The 22,168-nt window shown below is 32.6% G+C and overlaps 1 protein-coding gene across 2 annotated transcripts; it reads right to left on the bottom strand.

Annotated features, from left to right (window-relative positions):
• Positions 1-423: 423 nt before the first annotated feature.
• On the bottom strand, positions 424-22,168 carry LOC120143100. 2 transcript variants are annotated; one of them, XM_039157511.1, is made up of 2 exons: positions 22,148-22,168; positions 424-2,289 (listed from the first exon to the last, which is right to left on the bottom strand). In XM_039157511.1, exon 2 carries the CDS (start codon positions 2,009-2,011, stop codon positions 536-538), a length of 1,476 nt encoding a protein of 491 aa, XP_039013442.1. In that variant the 5' UTR covers positions 2,012-2,289; positions 22,148-22,168; the 3' UTR covers positions 424-535. The 2 variants fall into 2 exon arrangements, with proteins under 2 accessions (XP_039013442.1, XP_039013444.1); XM_039157513.1 differs by lacking the exon at positions 22,148-22,168 and adding an exon at positions 2,588-2,862 and having other exon boundaries at positions 424-2,206.

Below are 22,168 nucleotides of genomic sequence, written 5' to 3'. Positions count from 1 at the left end.
TTTAATTTGATCCGGCCCGACTTACTATAGACCCGAATAAAATCAAAAACCTGAAATGACTCGATCCGAACCCGACCCGACTTACTATAAAACCAAATAAAATCAAAATCTGAAATGATCAGAATTGAACCCGATCCGAATGACACATTTACCACCTCTAGGTGAACATTCGATCAAATCAAGTTAAAATTTTTTAAATTATTCAAGTTGACGAATCTTATTTTTATAACTTGAACTTTATTTGAAATTTTTTTAAGACAAGTTATTCAAATTTCTGTTTAAATTTAATCGTAAATATTTATAATATTATGATAATATTTGATATCAATTTAATAGATTTTCTATAACTATAATCATCAATCTTTGAATATCATCAATTCGCATTACAGTCAAACAAACAAAAATCATAGCAAGAAATTGGCGAAAGCCAAATCTGAGACGCAGATTTTGTTTCATAGATTACACTGTATGATACAATGTTAGTAAAAGCACCAATCAATCATCCCAAACACCCTTTTTATAATTCATTGTTACTTCATGTCAACATGAGATCACTCCCAACAAGCTTTGGCCGGAGGCACACCAGTACTTCGTGCTCTTCGGTCGCCTCTCTCAGTTTCGGCACCATAATCTCGAGGACAGATCCCGACCCATCATGATATGCTTCTATGTTAGCATCTTCGGGGATTCGAGTCGACAATGGGATCTCTCTAACGAATTCCCCAGGCGGGCAATGCTCAGAACACGGATCCGTCAGTTTGAAGGTCCGATTGTGTCTCTTGATGAACGGCATGCCGGATGTGCTCACACAAGATATCTTTATGATACCATGTGTCAGAGTATTCCTCCAAGAGACCTTCACCCTTTGAAGATCAACAAAAGGCAAGCTTATAATGATCAAGTAACCCGCTTCATCTTCGTAGATGGTTTTTGCGGCAGTTACAGGCCCGTACACATTTTTCATTACCCCGCTCACGTCGTTTAACCAGTGTTGCTCGCTGGAATGAATTTCCATATCGGACGGAGGAATGGCGGACAAATAGCAAACCTCATCATTTCCATGCGGAAAAAGTTCTTTCCTCCTTTTGCTGCTGACAAGTGATAAGTCCATCCCATCGCCATTGCTATGGCTAGGTGGCTGAGTAGACAAATTGAGGCCAGATCCATTAAGCAGCTTTTTCGAGTGAGAATTTGCAGCACTCTTTATCGAAGGGGGAGGAACAGGCCTCTCTAGCTCAAAATCCGTGTTTGGGAGGTTCCTCCACGAACTAAAGTCGCTAGCCTCAGGTGGAATTGTAAAGTTTATATCCCTTCCAGTAACCTCTGTCCACCTTTTCCGATCGTCCTCGCTGAGAGCCATGAGATTCGGCGATGGAACAACCTCGATCCCATGTACACACTGAGGGTTCGACAATCCTCTGTAATGCTTCCGTTGCATCCTGTGTGAACGGACAAATCCCTTGTCCACACTAAACGGAAACGGGCGCTCTCCCTGACGAGAATGGCCATTCATGTAGCTTCGGAGCTGCATCTTACCCAGTGCGTTCTCGGGTCTCTCCTTGAAAACCCACATGTACATATTCTCCATGTCGTGCTGAACCATAAAAATATCCAACTTCAGATCCGATTTATCAAAACCAGAAACACCGTTGCTGTCGCGAATAATCTTGCCCTTCGATTTGTCATTCAAAGCAGGTTTAAAGTAAAAACTAAAGAACAACCAAGCACCCCATATGCTATCCACCCGCTTGGCAAATTTTCGTCCCGTCTTGGGTGCAGTGAGGTAGCTCTCGGTCTCATAAACTTGTGAACCAAGACCAACATCCAAAATATCACAATGGTCCAACGAGTTCCACGACTGCGGGGGAGGGCTAAGCTCGGCGGAGAGAGGCAAATTGATGTCAGGTGGCCGAGAAAGAACGATCAGCCTATTCATTTCCAAATCCAATTCATCATGGGAGGAAGCACTTGAATCCATAGATAAGAGAGTGGAAGGATGATGATTCTCCATTGACAAGGCTGTGAGCAAAGAATCTCCCGTTTCAGGTTATCCGGCTGGAGAAGGTAGGTACTGTTGCTGGTGGATTAATTTGTTCCATTGTTATCCATAAACTAAGAATTCAACTAAATAACAATCTTATGAACACCTTCATCATCATCATCTTCATCATATCAATCACCACATGATCTCCCCTCCATCAAAACCCTAGAATTTATCAATCAGAAAGAACACATATACCCACAAAAAATCACAGAAATTAACAAAATTTATCAATTCAATAACCCTAACTAATTAAAAAAATACAACTGAAACAACATTTAAAAGAAGGGGAAAAAACTTTGTTTAAAAAAGATAACAAAAGCTTTCACTGTCAAGCTGTTAAATAAAGACGATATCTAACTCTAACCCTAGAATCTCCCCAAATTCTCCAAACACATGTGGGAAAAACTGAATCAAAAACATCAAATCCATAAAAAAGAAAGAAAACCCAATTCTTATTTTCCCTTTCTATGAAATAATCTTTTTTTTTCCCTTAAAGGACGAACTTTTTCTATGACAGAAAGGAAGGGATCTTAAAAAGAGTACCTTTTGGGATAAGCATCGAGGAATCGAGATGAAGAGGGACCTCTATGAACGATTACGAAGTTCATCTCCACCAAATCATCATCTTCCACGAATTTTAAAACCATTTTCCCCTCTTATTATTCCCTTATCTTTCCTCTATTACACGCTTACGCTGTTTCGATCTCTTCCTTCGTTTTACGGTTAAGGAAAATTGATTTATTTTAAGAAAAAGAGAGACCAAAGAACAATGAGAAGAGCAGCGAATGCAAAGGTTGAAGGCGGAGAGAGAAACAGAATGGCGAGCAGCGTCCGGATATAGAGGGTTTCATGAGTAAAAGCCTTCACTAGATACAGCCGATTAAAGTCGCCGTTACTTAACGGTAACGCTTCACTTTTTCCACTTATGTAATATTGGATTATTGATGTTTTGAATTAAAATGATTTTAATTTTTTTTAAATATTTTTCTTTTTTTATTGAATAATAAAAATTATATGAATGTTAAATTACAAATTTATCTTTAAACTATTTTAGATTTACAAAAAAATATATATATAATTAAAATTTTATATGAAGTTCAGGGGTTAAAATAAAATTTTACTCTTTCATTAAACCTTTTTATATTTTTAATTTTGTAAAAAAATATATATAAATTTTATGAATTTAAATTTTTAAAGAAAATATATAAATATTTTCTAATTTGTTAAAAAAACAAATATATAATAAGGACAATTTGGTCAAATGTACATTCTAATAATCTTTTATTCCTTTAATCAAACACGGTAATCTTACATTCCTGTTAAGCCAACCAAACACAAAATATAACATTTCCAGTAATCTTATTATCTGATAATCATACATTCTCACTGATAATCTTACATTCTCACTGATAATCTTACATTTCACGAACCAAACGCACCATTATTTTTAGAGGTCAATACTCCACAGTTTCCTGCAACCAGGTGTTACTTATCTCTCCATTTTCTCTCCCTGCTTTTCTCTTTTCTTTTTTTTCTTTTCACTTTTTCATTTTTTTTAATAGCTAGTAAATTAATGAAAAATCCACCTTTTTTAGCTTGGAAGATTATATATAATATTAGATTATCATAGATCGAGTCGAGTTTTTGGCTTACTCGAACTCAATTTTAAAAAAAATCTTTTTTTATTTATATTTAATTTGATCTGAATTTAATAATACCCTATCAAATTCAAAATTTAACTCAATAAATTTGACATCTGACCTTATTCAAACAAATTCATTTTTTTATTATGTAAAATGAAGACTTAGATAAAAATAATATAGAGAGAAATATTATTGTAATTATTCATAGATATATAAAAGATAATTATAACATTATACAAATGTAACGAGAGTTGACACAAGTGGTTGTGATTCAAGAATTTGAGATTGTAAGTAAAAGTTCGAATCATACCACCTTCACTCTTGGTGGGCAATCTATAAATTCCTACATAAATCTCGATTGGATCTTAGAATGCCTGGTCCTGGATAGGGGAGTCATCGAGTGTCTCTTATGTTTTATTTTTTTTCTTTCGAAATATCTTATGAAATATTATTGTAATTATTCATAGATATATAAAAGATAATTATAACATTATACAAATGTAACGAGAGTTGACACAAGTGGTTGTGATTCAAGAATTTGAGATTGTAAGTAAAAGTTCGAATCATACCACCTTCACTCTTGGTGGGCAATCTATAAATTCCTACATAAATCTCGATTGGATCTTAGAATGCCTGGTCCTGGATAGGGGAGTCATCGAGTGTCTCTTATGTTTTATTTTTTTTCTTTCGAAATATCTTATGAAATTAAATGATGATATGATAAGAAAAATGAAGAACATATAGAACAATTTTACTTAATTCTCTTTAGATTAAGTTAAAACCTATACATCTTCTTATCTACTACCACGGCCACCACCGATTTAAGGAATGAGAAGAGAAATCTCCATTAATGGACCTTTTCAGAATGAGAGAATTCAGAATTTTAGATTAATAATGTTTTAACTCTATTTCTTGATGTAAAGAGAAGCTGCTAGTCTTATTATAAAAGTAAGAAAATATCCAGAATTATAATGAAAAATTTACGATTATAATCGTAAATTAAACACATAACTATGATATTAATACATCAGATACCGATGTATGATAAGAATAATTATGTTTTAAAGAGTTCATTAATTTTGACAAAATTGATGGGTGGGTTGATAAGGCATGGTTTTCAAAGGGTGATTGGAACTCACTTTTAAAGAAGAAAGTGTCTCCACTCTTTTAATGGGTGGTTGTGGCTATCAATCCCTTCATAGAGCTCAAAAGGAACTCACCCATATATTGCCCCCTCACTAAAATCTCCACCAACTTCCAATTTCAAATTCATATTTCTTTTCTTATTTAATTTACCATTTTACTTTTAAGTATATTTTTAGTAAGTCTTCTCCTTTCTACAAAAACGATGAACGTTTCTATCTACTCTTATAATACGTTTTTCTTGTACTTTTGTAAGTTTTTTTTAGGGTTAGATGTATCGTCGCCTTGTCAGTTAACGATTCTTTGGTTATCTTGTTTATCTACCTTCGGGTTGATTATCTCAAATTGATAGGTGCTCTTAATCATCTAGATATGTTGTGTTAAGTGACAAACACATGATTTCATATTATAGAACGAACTTCAAAAATTTTAGTAGGAACGAAACATATTATCAATAAAATATTTAAAATATATAATAATTTAAAACTTTGAGAGGGACGACTATTCTCAGCCACTCCTCGATTCATCCCTAATTGTACTTGAGTTGTGATAGAGTAAATTTTCATGTTTTATTGTTTAGAGTTGATTAGTAAGTACTGAATATCTATTAAGATAATTTTATTTAATTTTTGGATAAATAACATAATAAATATATGAAACTTATTTTTCGTAAAATGTAAGATCATAATATATAAATAATTTGAGAATATTTTTCTAATTAATATTATTTGTGAGCTATATTTCCAATTAAATAATAAATACGGGTTTTTCATTTAATAATGCCTTGGAAAGTGGGGGGACAACGTTAATTGCTTATATTTATTAGTAGATATATATATATATATATATATATATATATATATATATATATATATATATATATAGAGAGAGAGAGAGAGAGAGAGAGAGAGAGAGAGAGAGATGCATGCCTGGCTATATAATGTCCAGAAGGTGTTTGATAATTTGACTTGTACTGAAAAAGAACAATCAATATACGGGGAAGGCAAGGTCTAAGGCAGGCTAAAGCTGTTTATACATATATAATATGGTATGTACTGTTCTTGCAGGTGCATATTAGTTATGATCAACTATACATATTAGTGAATAGTAATTTATTAACCAATTCTAACACACGTAAATTTTTTTGTATATCTATCCGTATTCGATTTATTGATTGTCTAATGACTATATTATGGTATGTTTTTTTAGTTATGATTCATAGTCGAATGATTATTTTGTTACTTTTAATAATCGAGTGACTTAATAAAGTAATACTCTATAATTGGAGGACTATCTACGTTCTTTACCCTTTTATTTTATTAATGATATTAACTTTTAACATTTAACTTCAGTCAAAAGCATTACTATTTCATCCTAACTGTTAGTTAACTTAGTGTCAATATTATTCTCTTTAAAAAATTTAGATTTGAGTAGTTGCGTTATAAAGTATATATCTAACTCGTTAAGAAAATATTGAATAAATATTTACTTATAATCATCTCAGATTATTTCGGAAAAAGATAACACATAAATACATCAAATAATTACATACATACGATTGCAACTGGCTAGTGAGATTGAATTAACATTTCAATTAAATGGTCGGCAAAAACCCATTTTCATTCCATTATTCATGTAGTTTAATTATCACCAAATCCATTAACCCTAAATGATATCAAATTAATAAAGATGCAAAAAGGAAATTCTCTACGTGAGACAATATTTGAAAAACAAAACCCTAGAAGAAGGGGATGTTTAAGGAATGACAGTCTAATATAAAGCTAAGAAAAGGTGATATCGGAAATTTTAATATTTAATATTTTCGGTAGAGCACTACTTAAAATGTTATTTTTCTACCGGAAATATTAATATCGGGTGCTACCTAAAATGTTATTTTTTTTACCGGAAATGTTAATATCTGAAATATTCATTTTAGGTAGAGAAATTAACATTTTCAGTAGAAAAAATAACATTTTAGGTAGCTCTACAAAAAATGTTTAAAATATATTAATATTTCTTATAACGTCTTTTCTTAACCTTATATTAAACTGTCATACAACAGAACTACCCAGAAGAAGGGAGACGAGGGGGAAAAGGAATAATTTTTACTATTTTTAAACTCAATGATTGAAACAACTTAACAGAGATGTTGAAGGGGATTGGTGGCATTTGGGGATCCTACTCCTCTCACTAACCCTAAAGTGATCCACTTTTTGTTTCTTTAATGAGCTAATTCTTTTAACATCATAGCCCATATCTAAAATGAGTTGGAGGGGATCAAATCTCTTCAAAGCACATGTAAATTTTAATCATGGCAATCTACTTACTTGAGCAATTTGGTATCTGCCAATATGTCATTGGACTGCAAGACTAGAATTTTGGGAATTAAAAAAATGTATAGTGGTGTAGCAGTTTCTTTTCTCTATGGATTTTGACCATTATATCTTATGTGTAGTATAACATATAAAAGTATTAATATATTTTATATTTTTAGGGCAAATTATAAATTTGGTAACTGAATTTTACTCTTTCTCTTCTATTTCAGTAATTGTACTTTTAATCTTTTCAATTTCCTCACTGAACTTAATACATTGGGATTTTTTGTCACTCGGTCGTTAAATAGTAACGACGTTAAAATGAGCAATTATGTAGATGCAAAATGCCGTTGTTTTGATGAAAATTTTGTTTTTTTTAAAACGAAATTGTTTTTTACGCCATTAAAATTCAGTGAGAAAATTGAAAACTTTTAAAATTAAATGAGTAAAATAAGAGAGATGGTAAAGTTTAGTGATGAAATTTGTGATTTACTCATTGTTTTATTATTTCATCCAAGTTGATGATTCACATTTCTATACACATTGTGACAACAACCGTTTTGGTTGCCCCATTCAAGTAATCAAAAGGCCATCTACTTGGGTATGTAAGAAAGCGTCATGCAACACATCATCTGTCGTTAACTATTTTGCCTGTAAGAAGACCATGAAAATCATTTGATTTGATCTAATATTTATTTTCATTAATCAAAATAAATTGGTTTTTTTAATCTAAGGCATAATAACACAATTATCCCCAACATTTGCACAAATATGCACTTTGTTCCCTATTTTTTAAAGCATTTTAGCTCCCAATGTTTTATTTAGGAGAAAAATGTCTCTTGGGTGCATAGAAATCGTTAGTTGACTAACGATAAATTCTTCCTATTGATGTGACAGATCCACGTTTGATGCAATGTCATATAAACATTTTTAAATTATTTTTAAATATATTTTTATAAGTGTATATATAATTAATTATGATTATAATTTACCCTAAAAATAATTTTTTGTTGAAGTGACATCACACATGGAGTTGCCACGTCAGTATGAAACACTGACAGTTAGTCAACTAATAATTTCCATCTAACTAGAGGATATTTTGCTCCAAAATGAAACGTTGAAGGCTAAAATGTTAAAAAAAAAATGGGGCAAAGTTACCTTTTATGCAAACATTAGAGGGTAATTTTGTTATTATGTCTTAATCTAAATATCATTTATTAAAAACTATTTTTACGCTTATTTCTAGTTATTTTTCATATTGATATCTTTTTGTGTCGCGTAAGAGAAAGACACATTACGTGAAAATTGCTTCATGCAAAATACATCTTCTGCTCGAAAATACGAGTATATGTTGGATTAAAATAAAGAAAAAAGGAAAATGATTTAAAAATATAAAAAATATATAAATTTTATCTAAAAAATAAACAAGGTGCGTACATGTCAAAAACGTGTAAATGCATAAACAATATACATTTAAGGAAGACTGGGATGTGATATAAATTTGAAATATCCAATGAGAAATGATATGAAGAATGACCTATATTTAAGGTCCATGACTCCCATGTGCAATAATGGAGTTGGCGTGCTTAAAATCTCTTCTTGCTATCAACGTCATACAACCTGCCCTGTCCTTTGCATTCACACCAAGCTGGTGGTGCAGGAATGGATCAAGGGAACATGTGACGATGGCTCTCTTCTGAAATTTTAAAATTATTATATATTTTATATTAAAAATATATTTTTATTCCCCGAAATAAGTCCACCGCTTCTTCAAATTTTAAAAATCTATCCTTAACATAAAATTATGTGTCTATCCCTAAACTAATGCTTATTTTTCTATGTTCTTTTTTGAACATCATAACAGAATGAAAATGGAGTCATCTAATGAGAACAATGTACAGTTTGGTTAGAGCTTAACTAGAGTTGTCGACAATGTTTTTCGTCCGGGTGAGGGAAAAAAAACTAGCACGATTTGGGAGGTTTTCTTTGAAAAGGTTTTTGAAATATTGGGAGTCACCGCCAATCATTTTAAGGTGCGATTGAGACACCTAACATCAGATAATTCTAATAAAACGTTTTATTTTACTAATAATACCAAATTTTGTCTACGAAAACCATAAATTGGGTTCAGGAGTGAGTTACGCGAGGGGAAGGATTGAGACCCCCACAACGCTAAAAAATTGGTACCTAGTCAATTACACTATATTTAAAAATTAGAAATTTTGAGTTCGAGATTTTATTTAATTTAAAAATCATTATGTATGCCAAGTTTGGAAAAAGGATGTTGGTTTACTAAGACCAATAATGACTACTCTCGAGCATGTAGTGCGAAAGCTTCGTTATTGATCTACATAAACGAACATTGCCTTGAAGTTTGAAAAATCATAATATGGGGTTTTTGAAAAGAATGCCCATATACTTTGGGAATTACTAGCGGTCACCCGTTAGCATAATACGGGGGATAGACTATTAACTCTTTGGTAAATGAACATTGCCTTAGTTTTGAAATCAAAATGCAATCAAACAATCAATTTTTTGAACCTAATAAAACTAAGTGATTAATTAAGGCTTCCTCTATCTTAAAGTGTCAAATTATGTAATTTAAAGAACATATGAGACTAAACCTAGAAATGAAAGCTATAATATTAATTATATTTGATTTTAACCAATTATTGAATCGAATAATCGAGATGGTCCCTTGGGCATCTAGGCGATGGCTAACTCAAATTACTCCTTGAATTAAAGGACTAGGTTGAAATCTAACCTAAAGTGAAGGCTCTAATTAAAGACCTAATTAATTATGTTATATGAAAACCTAATTAAAGTAGTTTAGGGACTAAAGTGTGAAAGACCTAAATCTAAGGATTAAATATAAAATCTAAGGCTCTAATTAGGACTAAATTAAAACTAACAGAATAATTTGGGGACTGAATTTTAATAAAAACATCAAAATTCAACATGGTGAATAAATTGACATAAATGGAAATTAAGCCTAAATAAATTAGAAATATGACAGTGACCAGAATACAAAAACATGCCTAAATTAGAGGGACTAGAGCACAATTATTAATCTTTATAAACCTAAAATTCATTAGCAAATACAAAGTGTAAAATCAGTACATTATTATTGAAATAAATATGAAAAGAACATTACAGATGATGAAAATGTAAATACACGGCTAAATTGTAATGGCCTAAGCGCAAATAATCCAAAAGTAAACACTAAAACATAAAAAATTGGAAAATGGCATGAATAGGGGCTGTACATTCAAAGTAAACAAAAAAAGGAAGCAATGGACTAGTTTGTGAAAACACGCGCAAATACAGGGGATTAAAAGATAATTTATCCTTTTAACCTAGCAAGTCAAAGAACAAGAACAAAAGGGAAAATCACACAGTAAGGGTATAAAATCTGGAATAAAATAAAACAAGCATGAGATCAAGGACCTACTTAAAATAAACAGAAATTGAATAACTAAATCAATACGAATTAAAAAACATATTAGTGACCTAAATGCAAAAAGCGCTAAAGGTAGGAGGATCGAAGCATAATTTTCCAATTTTAACACAATACAAATACACTAGGATACAAACGTGGCAAACTGTAAAATCAGGACGTAGCATTCAAATTAATAATGAAAGCATCATAACAGGTGACTAACTTGTAAATATGCAGGTAAACTAGGAGGATTTAAAAAAAATAACCCTCAAACTTCAACTATAAAACACAACTTATTTTGTTTTAACTCATTTTAACCCTAGACACACCTTTGATATCTTCTCCCAACCCTCATCTTCTTCAACTTTACGCCCCTGACGCCCTTGAAACCTAAAACTGCCCGATCGGTCACCACTCATGGTGCCTGGGAAAGCCAATAGACGACCCAAAACAATTTGAGCCCTAAATTCCAACGCAATCATGCATGGTCACTTCTTGGTTTTATGGATCTATTTATTTTTTGGTTAATTGATGTTAATAAGTAAAGTTAGAAATATTTTAGCCCTAAATTCCAACACAATCATGCATGGTCACCCAAACTAAATAAACCCGACTAAGCAAAGGCACGCCCCCACTGCCACTTCGATTGATTCAACATCGTTGCTCGAGCAACTTCTTAGTCTTCGATCATCTTCACTCCAATTCGAATTGTTCGGACAAAATTAAGGTATTACAAGAGTTAAAATTTAACCATGATTAATTTGTTCGGAAATGACACAAAAGAGTCGATGAAAAGAATTAGGTGTGAAGACCATCATTCTTTTCCAATACTTTAGACCCTGCCGGGAATGGACTGAGGGATATTGAGAATGCGGTCGCACGTGTAGAATTTTCAAATTTCCTTATATTTTTATTTTCTATTTATTATTTAATTCTACATCCTCTAAAAAATAATTTATGTGTCGGTCCCTGACTGTCGCCCACTTCAATCAACAAATCTAACATTATAGCGACCTATAAAAATTCAGTGTTTTTATACATATTTCGTTATCGTTTAAGATATTTAATATATTTTTATATATAAGAAGCATATGATTAGATCATATAAATTCTTTTAAATTTATATTTTTTAAGATTATTAGATGAATGGATATAGACGGTTAAAATTAACAATAGAAAATGAGAAAATACTCATCGAAAAGAAAAATAAGGAGATGATATCAGCGGTCTATTATCATTCATTCAACATTCCTAAAAAAATATAAAACTAAAAATTTTACGCCAGATACACCTAGATCTTAATCCTTTAATTAATATTTAGTTGATAATTATTAGATGCAATTATAAATCATATTATATTCCAATCATAAAATTTAAAAAAAATGAACCTTTAAAATTTTATTGGATAAAATAATAATAAATTGCAAACATAGATTAGGGCTTAAATAATAATATTATATTATAATTTGTTTTGAAATTTTTATTATTATTTTTGGTTCAGAATAAATTTTATGTAAAACAAATTATTTTTTTATTAAGCTAAGGAGATTACAAAGTAATATCTGCTCTAAATACTCTCAACTTACCACTGAGGTAAGTTGGTTCTTGAAAACAAATCACTATCAATACTAATATATTTTTATCAAAATGATAGGAATGTTATTCTAATTGTATTTTTAATATTTTTCAATTTTGAATAAATTTAGTAATACTGTCCTTAAAATAATGAGTTTTCTTCATTTAGATCATTTATTTTATAGTTTTAACTATTAACTAGATAAATAATTATTTGAGGTATAAATTTATTAATTTATATTAATTTAGTATTTTCATGGTGTTATACATATTTGAAATAGTGCTTTGATATATTTATATTGATAATATTTATGATGTTTCAAATATTATTTTTAAATATATTATCTGAAAATCTAATTAGTAATACAAAATTGATTGAGATAATAAAACTTGACCCGAGTTTGAGTTTTACTTTTTTATATGAGAGTTTAACTTAATAACTTGTAAACTTAGGACGATGAATATGTTAAAATTTAATTCGACGATGAATATGTTAAAATTTAGGAAATATCTTACTTTTAAGTTCTCCATGAATAAGAAAAACAACATTAGTATTGAAACTTTTTTATAAAGTTTGGTTATCATCCGGCAAAAGTCACGAGATAATGTTCTCGAATTTTTTTTTTCACGATATGGTGCACATCATAGATTAATTGTTGGAATGGGGTGAATAACAGTGATAGCCATAGGTCGCCATGCAATCCAGGCGACCTTGGAGGTCGCCATGCAATCCAGGCGACCTTGGAGGTCGCCATGCAATCCGGGCGACCTCCAAGGTATATTGCATGGCGCCCTCTGCATCATGGGCCGTGGGAATGCATGGGGGAGGGTGGGAATGCATGGGGGAGGGGATGCATGCTGTGCATGGTCATGCAGATGCATGCTGTGCATGGGACGTGGGAACTGTGCATGGCCATGCACGTCGAACGGTGGTGTAGGTCACGGCGGTCGGTAGGTCGCCATGGAGTCTCGGCGACCAAGGTCTGGTCCGTAGCTGCATGCATGCGTTGCATCATAGCTGAGATGCATCATAGCTGAGATTCCTGCACCCGTAGCTGTATGTGTTGTTGCGTTATTGCAGCGTTAATTTAGCTGTCAGCCTTTCAATGCCTTTCAATGCTCAATAGTTAGACGACAATGTTAATATTATTTGCTTCAATCTGTCCAACGCTCAGTTGCTTTATATATATCCTTTAGATATGGTGTTTAGGGTAGAAGCACAAGCAGAACCGGCAAATATAAACTTTGCCGAGAGAAAGAAAAGGAAGAAGAAGAAAAGAAGATAAAGGCTCAAACATAGTTCGTGAGGTAATTTTTTTTATTGTTTAATTTAGTTTAATATATGAAATTATTAGTTTGTTAGTTTCGGGTTTAGGGTAAAATTAAAATCTAGTTAATTAGTTTGTTAGTATAAATTATTAGTTTGTTAGTTTAAGTTATATTATATTAGTTTATTAGTTTAAGTTATATATTATATTATATAAAAAATTAGTTAATTAGTTTCTTAGTTTAAGTTATTAAATATAAAAAATATTTATTAATTTGTATGTGTCTTTAAACGTATATTAGGTTGTTCGTTGAAGTTGAAGTTATATTATAAAAAAATTAATTAGTGCTTAATTAGTTTGTTATTTTAACTAAGTTATATTATAATAAAGAAATAGTTTATTAGTTTAAGGTATATTATAATATATTAGATTATATAAAATTAATTTGTGGGAGCTATTGTTGTTTAAATAAATATTTTGTTTACACGTACATGACATTATTTCACAATATTTGCCCACGTACAGATTGATTCGAAGAAAGAAACAAGGCAGGAAAAAAAGTAAAGGAAGAAGGCATAAAGACGTGAGTAATTTATTATTTTTTGTTGTCCATTTTTTGTTGTTGTGTATGTGTAAATTAGTTAGTTAGTAAGTTTATATTAGATTATATAAACTAATTTGTGCGAGATAATTTCCGTTATAAAAAATATTGTGTTTAAAAATATTTAGTGTTGTTTTAAAAATAAATTGTTTAATTTACATTGTATGTGTATATTAGTAAGAAGTAAAAATTAATTGAATGAAATAATCCGGACAACGCATTATCTCGCGAAATAATTATTTCGAGAACAGTATATCGACAGTTTTGCCTAACAAATTTGTTTGATATTTTTAAAAAATAAAAAATATTATCAAACTAATCATTATTATTAGTAATAATTACTAAATGATTAGTATCAAATCAAAATCATTAAATATTTATAATAAATAATTATTAGTGATTATGACTAAATCATATTATTATTAAATCATTAAATATCAAATCATTAGATTAATAGTAATTATCAAATCATTATTAGGTTTATTAGTAAGCAATCAATCAAGTTAAATAATAAATTTTATTTGATCATTAATATAATAGTATATTATATTATATTTAATAATTTATGAAATTATCTTATCTAATTTTTTAATCTAAATTAATTTTTTTTTTATTTGTAGAGAAAATGAGCAGCAACTTTTTCACGATTGTCCATTATAATGGACAGATTATGGAAAATGAGGTCGGAGTAGTTTTTCAGTCTGAAAAACCAATAAATATGATGTTCAAAAAAGACATCACATTTATAGAAATGAAGCATAAGATAGAAAGAAAAATTCGAGCTGCAGTTGATGGTTTGAGGTATAGGTTTATGATATGCTCTAACCCAGTCAGATATGCTGCAGTTCCACTTGAAGAAGATGATGATATTGGAACCATGGTTGGATTACATGAGTCAACCAATATAGCAGTTATTGAATTATTTGTTGATGTGCGTAACATATGTGATGTTCCTGGGTCATCAAGAGGTGTGGCTCAAAATCCATCTGAAATGGCTTTATATAGTCAGTTTGAGGAGCCGACATACAGGTTCCCGAACAGTTTTATGGCACTATTGGAAAGTGTAAATGAAGTCGGGGGGACATCTACAGCAGCAGAGTATGAGACGAGAAACATACCGGAATTGGTTGTTGATAATGACGCTGAAAATCGATGGGGAGAAATTCATGATGATTCAAGCGAAGATGAAGAAACTGAAGAACCCGTTTTGGGCGGCGACGAAAATATTTTTGGTGGAGGTGCAATTGATGAAGTTCCGACACCGTATGAAGCTACTCCTCACATGTACGAGATAGATTATGATGCAATGAGGGCACCTGAATTCCCAGACATGCCACATTTACCTCCGTACCAAATGACTGAATCATTCGATAATTCTGGTGAATTTTCAGTTGGGGTGCAATTCAGAGGAAAAAATGAAGCTACGCTGGCGATTAAAGAGTACTGCATCAAATGCCATGTTGATGTCCATGTTGCAGAGTCCAACCAGAAAACCCTATACGCAAAGTGTGTAAAATATGGCCCAGAGTGCAAGTGGAAGATCAGAGTGTCGAAAAATCAAAGGCACGATGTTTGGGTCATCACGAGGTACAATGGTTCGCACACATGTTTGCGAAACTCCATCGAACAAGACCACCGACTATTGGACTCCGATGTAATATGTGAATACGTGAAGGCGATGGTTGAAAAGGATCCAAGGATATCTTGTTCAGTGTTAGCTGCATCTATTCGAAGCCAATTTGGATATCAAGTAAAATATGGCAAGGTGTGGAATGCAAAAATGAAGGCAATGAAGTTGACGTATGGAGATTGGGATACATCGTACAATGAGCTACCACATTTGCTACAAGCAATGAAGCGATTTATCCCAGGAACTATAGTGAAGTCTCAAACCATGCCCGCATATGACGAAGAAGGTCAACTTCTGCCAGGGAAGAAAATATTTCATAGACTATTTTGGGCATTCAAGGCATGTATTGAAGGATTTCCATTTTGCAAACGTATGATCCAAGTAGATGGTACGTGGTTGTATGGTCAATATAGGCATGTACTTTTGATGGCAGTTGCTCAAGATGGTGAGCGAAATATCTTCCCAATTGCATTCGCCATTGTTGAGGGAGAGACAACAGAGGCTTGGGATTTCTTTCTGACCAATCTACGTCAATATGTCGTTCGTGAAGATGGAGTTTGCTTGATATCCGATAGAGGAACGGGTATTTTGGCGGCAATTGAACGACCAGGAAGTCGTTGGATACCTCCGTATGCATATCCGACATTTTGTATCCGTCATATTGGCAAGAATAGTATCGACCAGTTTCATAACGCACATATTCGTAGCGAGATAGTCAGCATGGGTAAGTTTTATTTTCAATATTTGTGTATTTTTTACGTGGTTTTTTAATTGCGGTTTAACACAATATATTATGGAACAGGATACGAACTACGTCGACCAAATTTTGACAAGAGATTGGAGAATTTGAAGGTATTTTACGATGATCAGCGTGTTTGGAAGTGGGCTTCAAAAATACCGCGGGAAAAATGGTCGCAAGCATACGATGAAGGTCGGAGATACGGACATATGACCACAAACCTTGTTGAGGCCATTAATTCGGTACTAAAAGGTACACGCCATCTCCCAATAGCGAGTGTGGTGAAAGAGACGTACTTTAGACTGGGTAAAGTTTGGTCGGACAAAGGCAAGGAAATTGAGAGTCTCATAAATAGAGGTAAAACTTGGGCTCCTACAGTGGTGGAATCAATGGAAGCAAATGAGCGATTGGCAACATCAATGGTTGTTCATAATTTCGACCGAGTTGGTCATACTTTTGTCGTGTCGTGCATACGTCGTAACGTCGGAGGAGAAGACCAAACATTTAGAGTTGATTTACGACACAAATGGTGTGATTGTGGTCGTTTTCAGGCATGGAAATATCCATGTGCTCATGCAGTCGCTGCATGTATGTATGCTGGTGTAAGCGCATACACTTATGTTGATGAATGCTTCCACCTACGTAGGATATTAAATGTCTACAGCTATGTGTTCAGACAGATCCCGAATGAATCATATTGGCCCAAAAAGGATCATGATGAATGGCTACCAAATCCAATGCTTCGCAGAAGTCCAAAGGGTCGACCTGAGTCCACTCGAATTCATACCAGTATGGATTTTCATGCTATAGAGAGAGGTCAAGCAAAGAGATGCGGATTATGTAGGGGTGAAGGCCATTCAAAAAACAATTGTCCTAATTTACCAAGATATAGGCCTCATCATTAGTAATCATATATGTATTTCTATGTATTTATTAATCATTATAAAAATGATTTAATAATGATTTAAATATTTAATGATTTGATGATTTAGTAATGATTTGATAATAATCATTATAGTAATGATTTGATAATAATCATTATAATAATGATTTAATAATGATTTAAATATTTAATGATTTGATGATTTAGTAATGATTTGATAATAATCATTATAGTAATGATTTGATAATAATCATTATAATAATGATTTATTAATAATCATTATAAAAATGATTTAATAATGAATTAAATATTTAATGATTTGATGATTTAGTAATGATTTGATAATGATTTAAATATTTAATGATTTGATGATTTAGTAATGATTTGATAATAATCATTATAGTAATGATTTGATAATGATTTAAATATTTAATGATTTGATGATTTAGTAATGATTTGATAATAATCATTATTTAGAATACTAACAAATGAGTGTACAAGTGTGGATTACTGAGTTTAAATTTATACATAGTCGAATTTATGTATGATTTTTAAATATTTAATGATTTGATATCAATGATTTACTAATTATTATTAATAAGGATTTATTGTTAATATTTAATTATTTGATACTAATGATTTAAAATAGTTGATTTACTAAATATCTAATTATTTGATACTAGTAATGATTTGATACTAAAAATCATTGTTAAGGTAAAAAAAAAGTAGTCTAATTTCAATAAATAATTTGTAATAAATAGCAAACGAGTTTACAATTGTTGTCGATGTCGGGGTGTTGTTGAATGATAATGTCGGGGCGGACGTCTGATACGTTGTGGTCGTTGTGGCTCAGGAGTATTGTACCCATCCCCCTCATTCATTGGGGGTATTTGAACTGTCATGTGTTCAAAGTCATACGTCGACGAAAACGTAGGAGAATAGATGGGTGCCTCAGGCTGCACAAACTCTGGTATGTATGCCGGGCCAGTAGAATCATCAACTGCGTGATGCAACGATTGTGGTGCGCTATTATCCACATCGGTCATTTCCGCTTCAGTTTGTAGAGATGAACTCCCACTCCCACTCGGTAGAGAGTATTCAGCTTTACCAAATCTTTTCTTAAACCTCAAAAATTGTCGCCTCTCTACTATTGTTGTGAGGAACGGCTTTCCATTATCCAAAAAATAAGCAAGGTAAGCCGAAGTCTCAAAATTAAAGTCGTCGTCTTGAATGGCGTCAAGAGTTGGCATGAATGAAGCCCTATTGTTCCAAGCATTAATGTAGGTTGCATGCTTCTCAACCCAATTAACGCTTTCTTTACGACGACCATCAAATCTGTGCAGTTCGTCATGCGTCTCAACCCAATTCACTGGACGACGACCATCTAAGTTTTGGAGGAGGTCATGATCCCATGGACTCCGCGGAATAGGTTGGTGGAAGTGGAATTGCCTCAGCACTCTATCCCCAAATTGGATCTCAACAAAAGCAAAATTGATCAATGGTGTAACAGCACACCAATATTGAAACCCATCTAAAATATCGTGCGGTATCAACGCAAATAATTCTTCATTCATGTATGGTCTCCAATTAAACTGTAAAATTACAAAAACAATAAAATTTATTTAAATCAGATAATATAGTTAATTTAAATAATAATTAAAAAATACAAATTATGCATACCTCCTTTTTGGCCTTAATGTCGATCTTCAACCTGAACTCTTTAATGTTGTTGTGCACCAACCCTGTGCCTTCAATTTTATGCCTCCATCTGTATATCAATCAAAACAAAAATAGAGACATTTTGTTCAATAATTATAATCAAAATAAATATTTTTTAATTAATATTTTATATTAAAATAGAGGATTCATATTACCTTCCGGCAAGTGGAAAGTCAACCGCAGTCCGACTAATCGGTGTCAAAAACGGAAGTCTATGCCAAGCCCATGATTGTAGCAGCAATAGACATCCACCGATTTCTACTGTATTATTATCATTCACGACTAATGACGCCTTGCACATCTCACGATACAAGAACGCCAATATCGCCGAACCCCAGCTATATTGCCTACAATTCTCAAAATTTGTTAAAAAAGAAGATACTGAGTGTGAACATAACTACCGGATTTATCAGGCATCAAAATTCCCCCAATCAATTGTAATATATACGCTCGTGTTGCATATATAATTTCGTGCTCCGTACTATTTGATTGAAGTTGAAATTCATTCTTCAACCATGACAACCTCACCCGCCACCCTTTACACTCTGGTGGTACGGGCGCTTTCCCAAGAAACAAGTTGCAAAGTTGTTCCACCTTATTAAACTCATGTGACATTACCACCGGCATCCCATTAGTTTGGACCCCGAGTTGCATTGCCACATCCTCCAAAGTTATCGTGCATTCGCCACACGGCAAATGAAACGTGTGCGTTTCTGGTCTCCAACGTTCAATCAACGCACTGATCAAACCTGGGACCAACTTGTAATCTCGCACAAATGTGATATACCAAAATCCAGCCTCTTGCAAATTTTCTTCTATTAGTGGGTGTGGCTTGGGCACTTTATGTAGTCGAAGACGAAGGACTCGCTGCTCGTCCTCCTACAATTAAATATTTCAAAAAAATTATCACAATCATAAAATAATATTCAAATATTTATTAATTATAATTCATTAAACAAATATTTTATTCACCATTATTCCCAAATGACTTGAAATATGTTCATTGTCAAGCCTCAACAGTGGAATTTGGTCAGCCATTTGAATGAATCTGTAAAAAAAATTAAACAACAATATTTAAAAAATCATTTAATATAATCTAATATAAACTAACTAACTAATTTACAACACTAAACTTTAATATAATAGCTTATAATATAATAAACTAATAAACTAACAAACTAAACTTTTTAAAATATAAGTTAAACGTAAACGCTAAACCCTTAAACAACTAATAAAATATTCTTCTATATAACTAAAACTAACTAATAAACTATTTTTTCATTATAATATACTACTAATAAACTTACTACCTAATTTTTTATATAATATAAATTCAACAAACAAATATAACTTAACTATTTAACTAACACAAACTAATTAAATAATTTTTTTATATAACTAACTATTAACAATACAAACTAATTAATTATTTTTTAACTATATAACTATCAAACATATACTAATTAAATATTTTTAATTTATGTATACTATAACTTAAACTAACAATCATATAACCCTAAACTAACAAACTAATTAGCTGATTTTTGTTTTACCCTAAACCCTAAACTAACAAATTAAACATTTATAATAATAAACTAATTTAAATACAAAAAATTTACCTTATCTCCCTTTCGAATTCTTCTTACTTTCCTTTCTCCCTTTCTTTCTTTCTTTCCTTTCTCCCTTTCTTTCTTTCTCGGCTGCAATCACTTCTCCCTTTCTTCTACAATCTCTTCTCCCTTTCTTTCTTTCTTTTATAACCGGCTGCCTCAATTATTTCACCAACCGACTGCCTTAATTATTTCACCAATAATTGTACAATTGCAGCTTCAATTATTGTACCAATTATTTCACATGCATGCAGCAATGGTTCACATGGTTTCATTGGGAGCCGTAGGCATGCAGCAGGCACACAGCAGGCACACGTGAAGGAATGGATGATGGGGCTGCATGTGAATGGATGATGGGGCTGCATGTGAATGGGAATGGATGGAATGGCGCCGGGACTACATGGCGACCTATAAGGTCGCCGGGACTACATGGCGACCTATAAGGTCGCCGGGACTACATGGCGACCTATAAGGTCGCCGGGACTACATGGCGACCTACACCCTATTCCTCTGCATGGCCACCTCGCATGGCTCGCACTCGTATGGCTCGTATGCATGGGGACCTCGCATGGGGAGAACGACCTCTCTATTCCACTGCATGGCCACCTCGCATGGCTCGCACTCGTATGGCTCGTATGCATCTATTCCTCTGCATGGCCACCTCGCATGGCTCGCACTCGTATGGCTCGTATGCATCTATTCCTCTGCATGGCCACCTCGCATGGCTCGCACTCGTATGGCTCGTATGCATGGGGACCTCGCATGGGGAGAACGACCTCTCTATTCCACTGCATGGCCACCTCGCATGGCTCGCACTCGTATGGCTCGTATGCATGGGGAGAACCAGAACCATTGGCTCGTATGTATGTCGCCTGGATTGCATGGCGTCCTACAAGATCGCCTGGATTGCATGGCGTCCTATGGCATCACTGTATAATTAACCCCATTCCAGCAATTAATCTGGGATGTGCACCATATCGTGAAAAAAAAAAATCGAAAACATTATCTCGTGAATTTACCCGTTATCATCCGGATGAACACATGATTTTATGTTAGATGACAAACTTATAAAATTTTAGGATGAACAATATTATAAAATTTTAGGGAGACAAAAATATATTATCAATAAAAAATATTAAAAAAATCTAAATTATATATGAATTCAAATATTCACATGGGTCGGGTTCGGGTAGGGTTTCGGTCAACCCGACCCAATCCAAAAATATATACCTTCCACCCGAAAGCCGACCCAACCCTTGTGTAGGGGTGACTTCACTCGATCTGAACCTGACTCGACATTTTAATATAAAACCCGAACCCGACCCGAAATATATATATATATTATTTTTATTCAATAAAAATAGAGGTCTAATTGAAAAAAAAATAAAGGGTTATTATTATAATTATCCTTAAATATATAAGGTAAATTTAAACTATTTTTTCAGGTCGAATTGGGTATTTTTCACATTAAACTCAAACCCGACCCGACCCAAGTATATCATCTAAAAAAACCTGACCCGACTAGGACTGATCCAAACCTAATTTTTTTTATAAAAAAA

Source organism: Hibiscus syriacus, unplaced genomic scaffold (assembly GCF_006381635.1).
Source record: "Hibiscus syriacus cultivar Baekdansim isolate YM2019G1 unplaced genomic scaffold, ASM638163v2 tig00110833_pilon, whole genome shotgun sequence".
Classification (NCBI taxonomy): domain Eukaryota; kingdom Viridiplantae; phylum Streptophyta; class Magnoliopsida; order Malvales; family Malvaceae; genus Hibiscus; species Hibiscus syriacus.
The sequence above is the reverse complement of the archived record's forward strand: the minus strand, read 5'-3'. Positions and strand labels throughout refer to the sequence as shown.

Coding starts and splice junctions, on each gene's coding strand:
- LOC120143100 (XM_039157511.1), bottom strand. CDS start 2,011: ATGGAGAATCATCATCCTTCCACTCTCTTATCTATGGATTCAAGTGCT.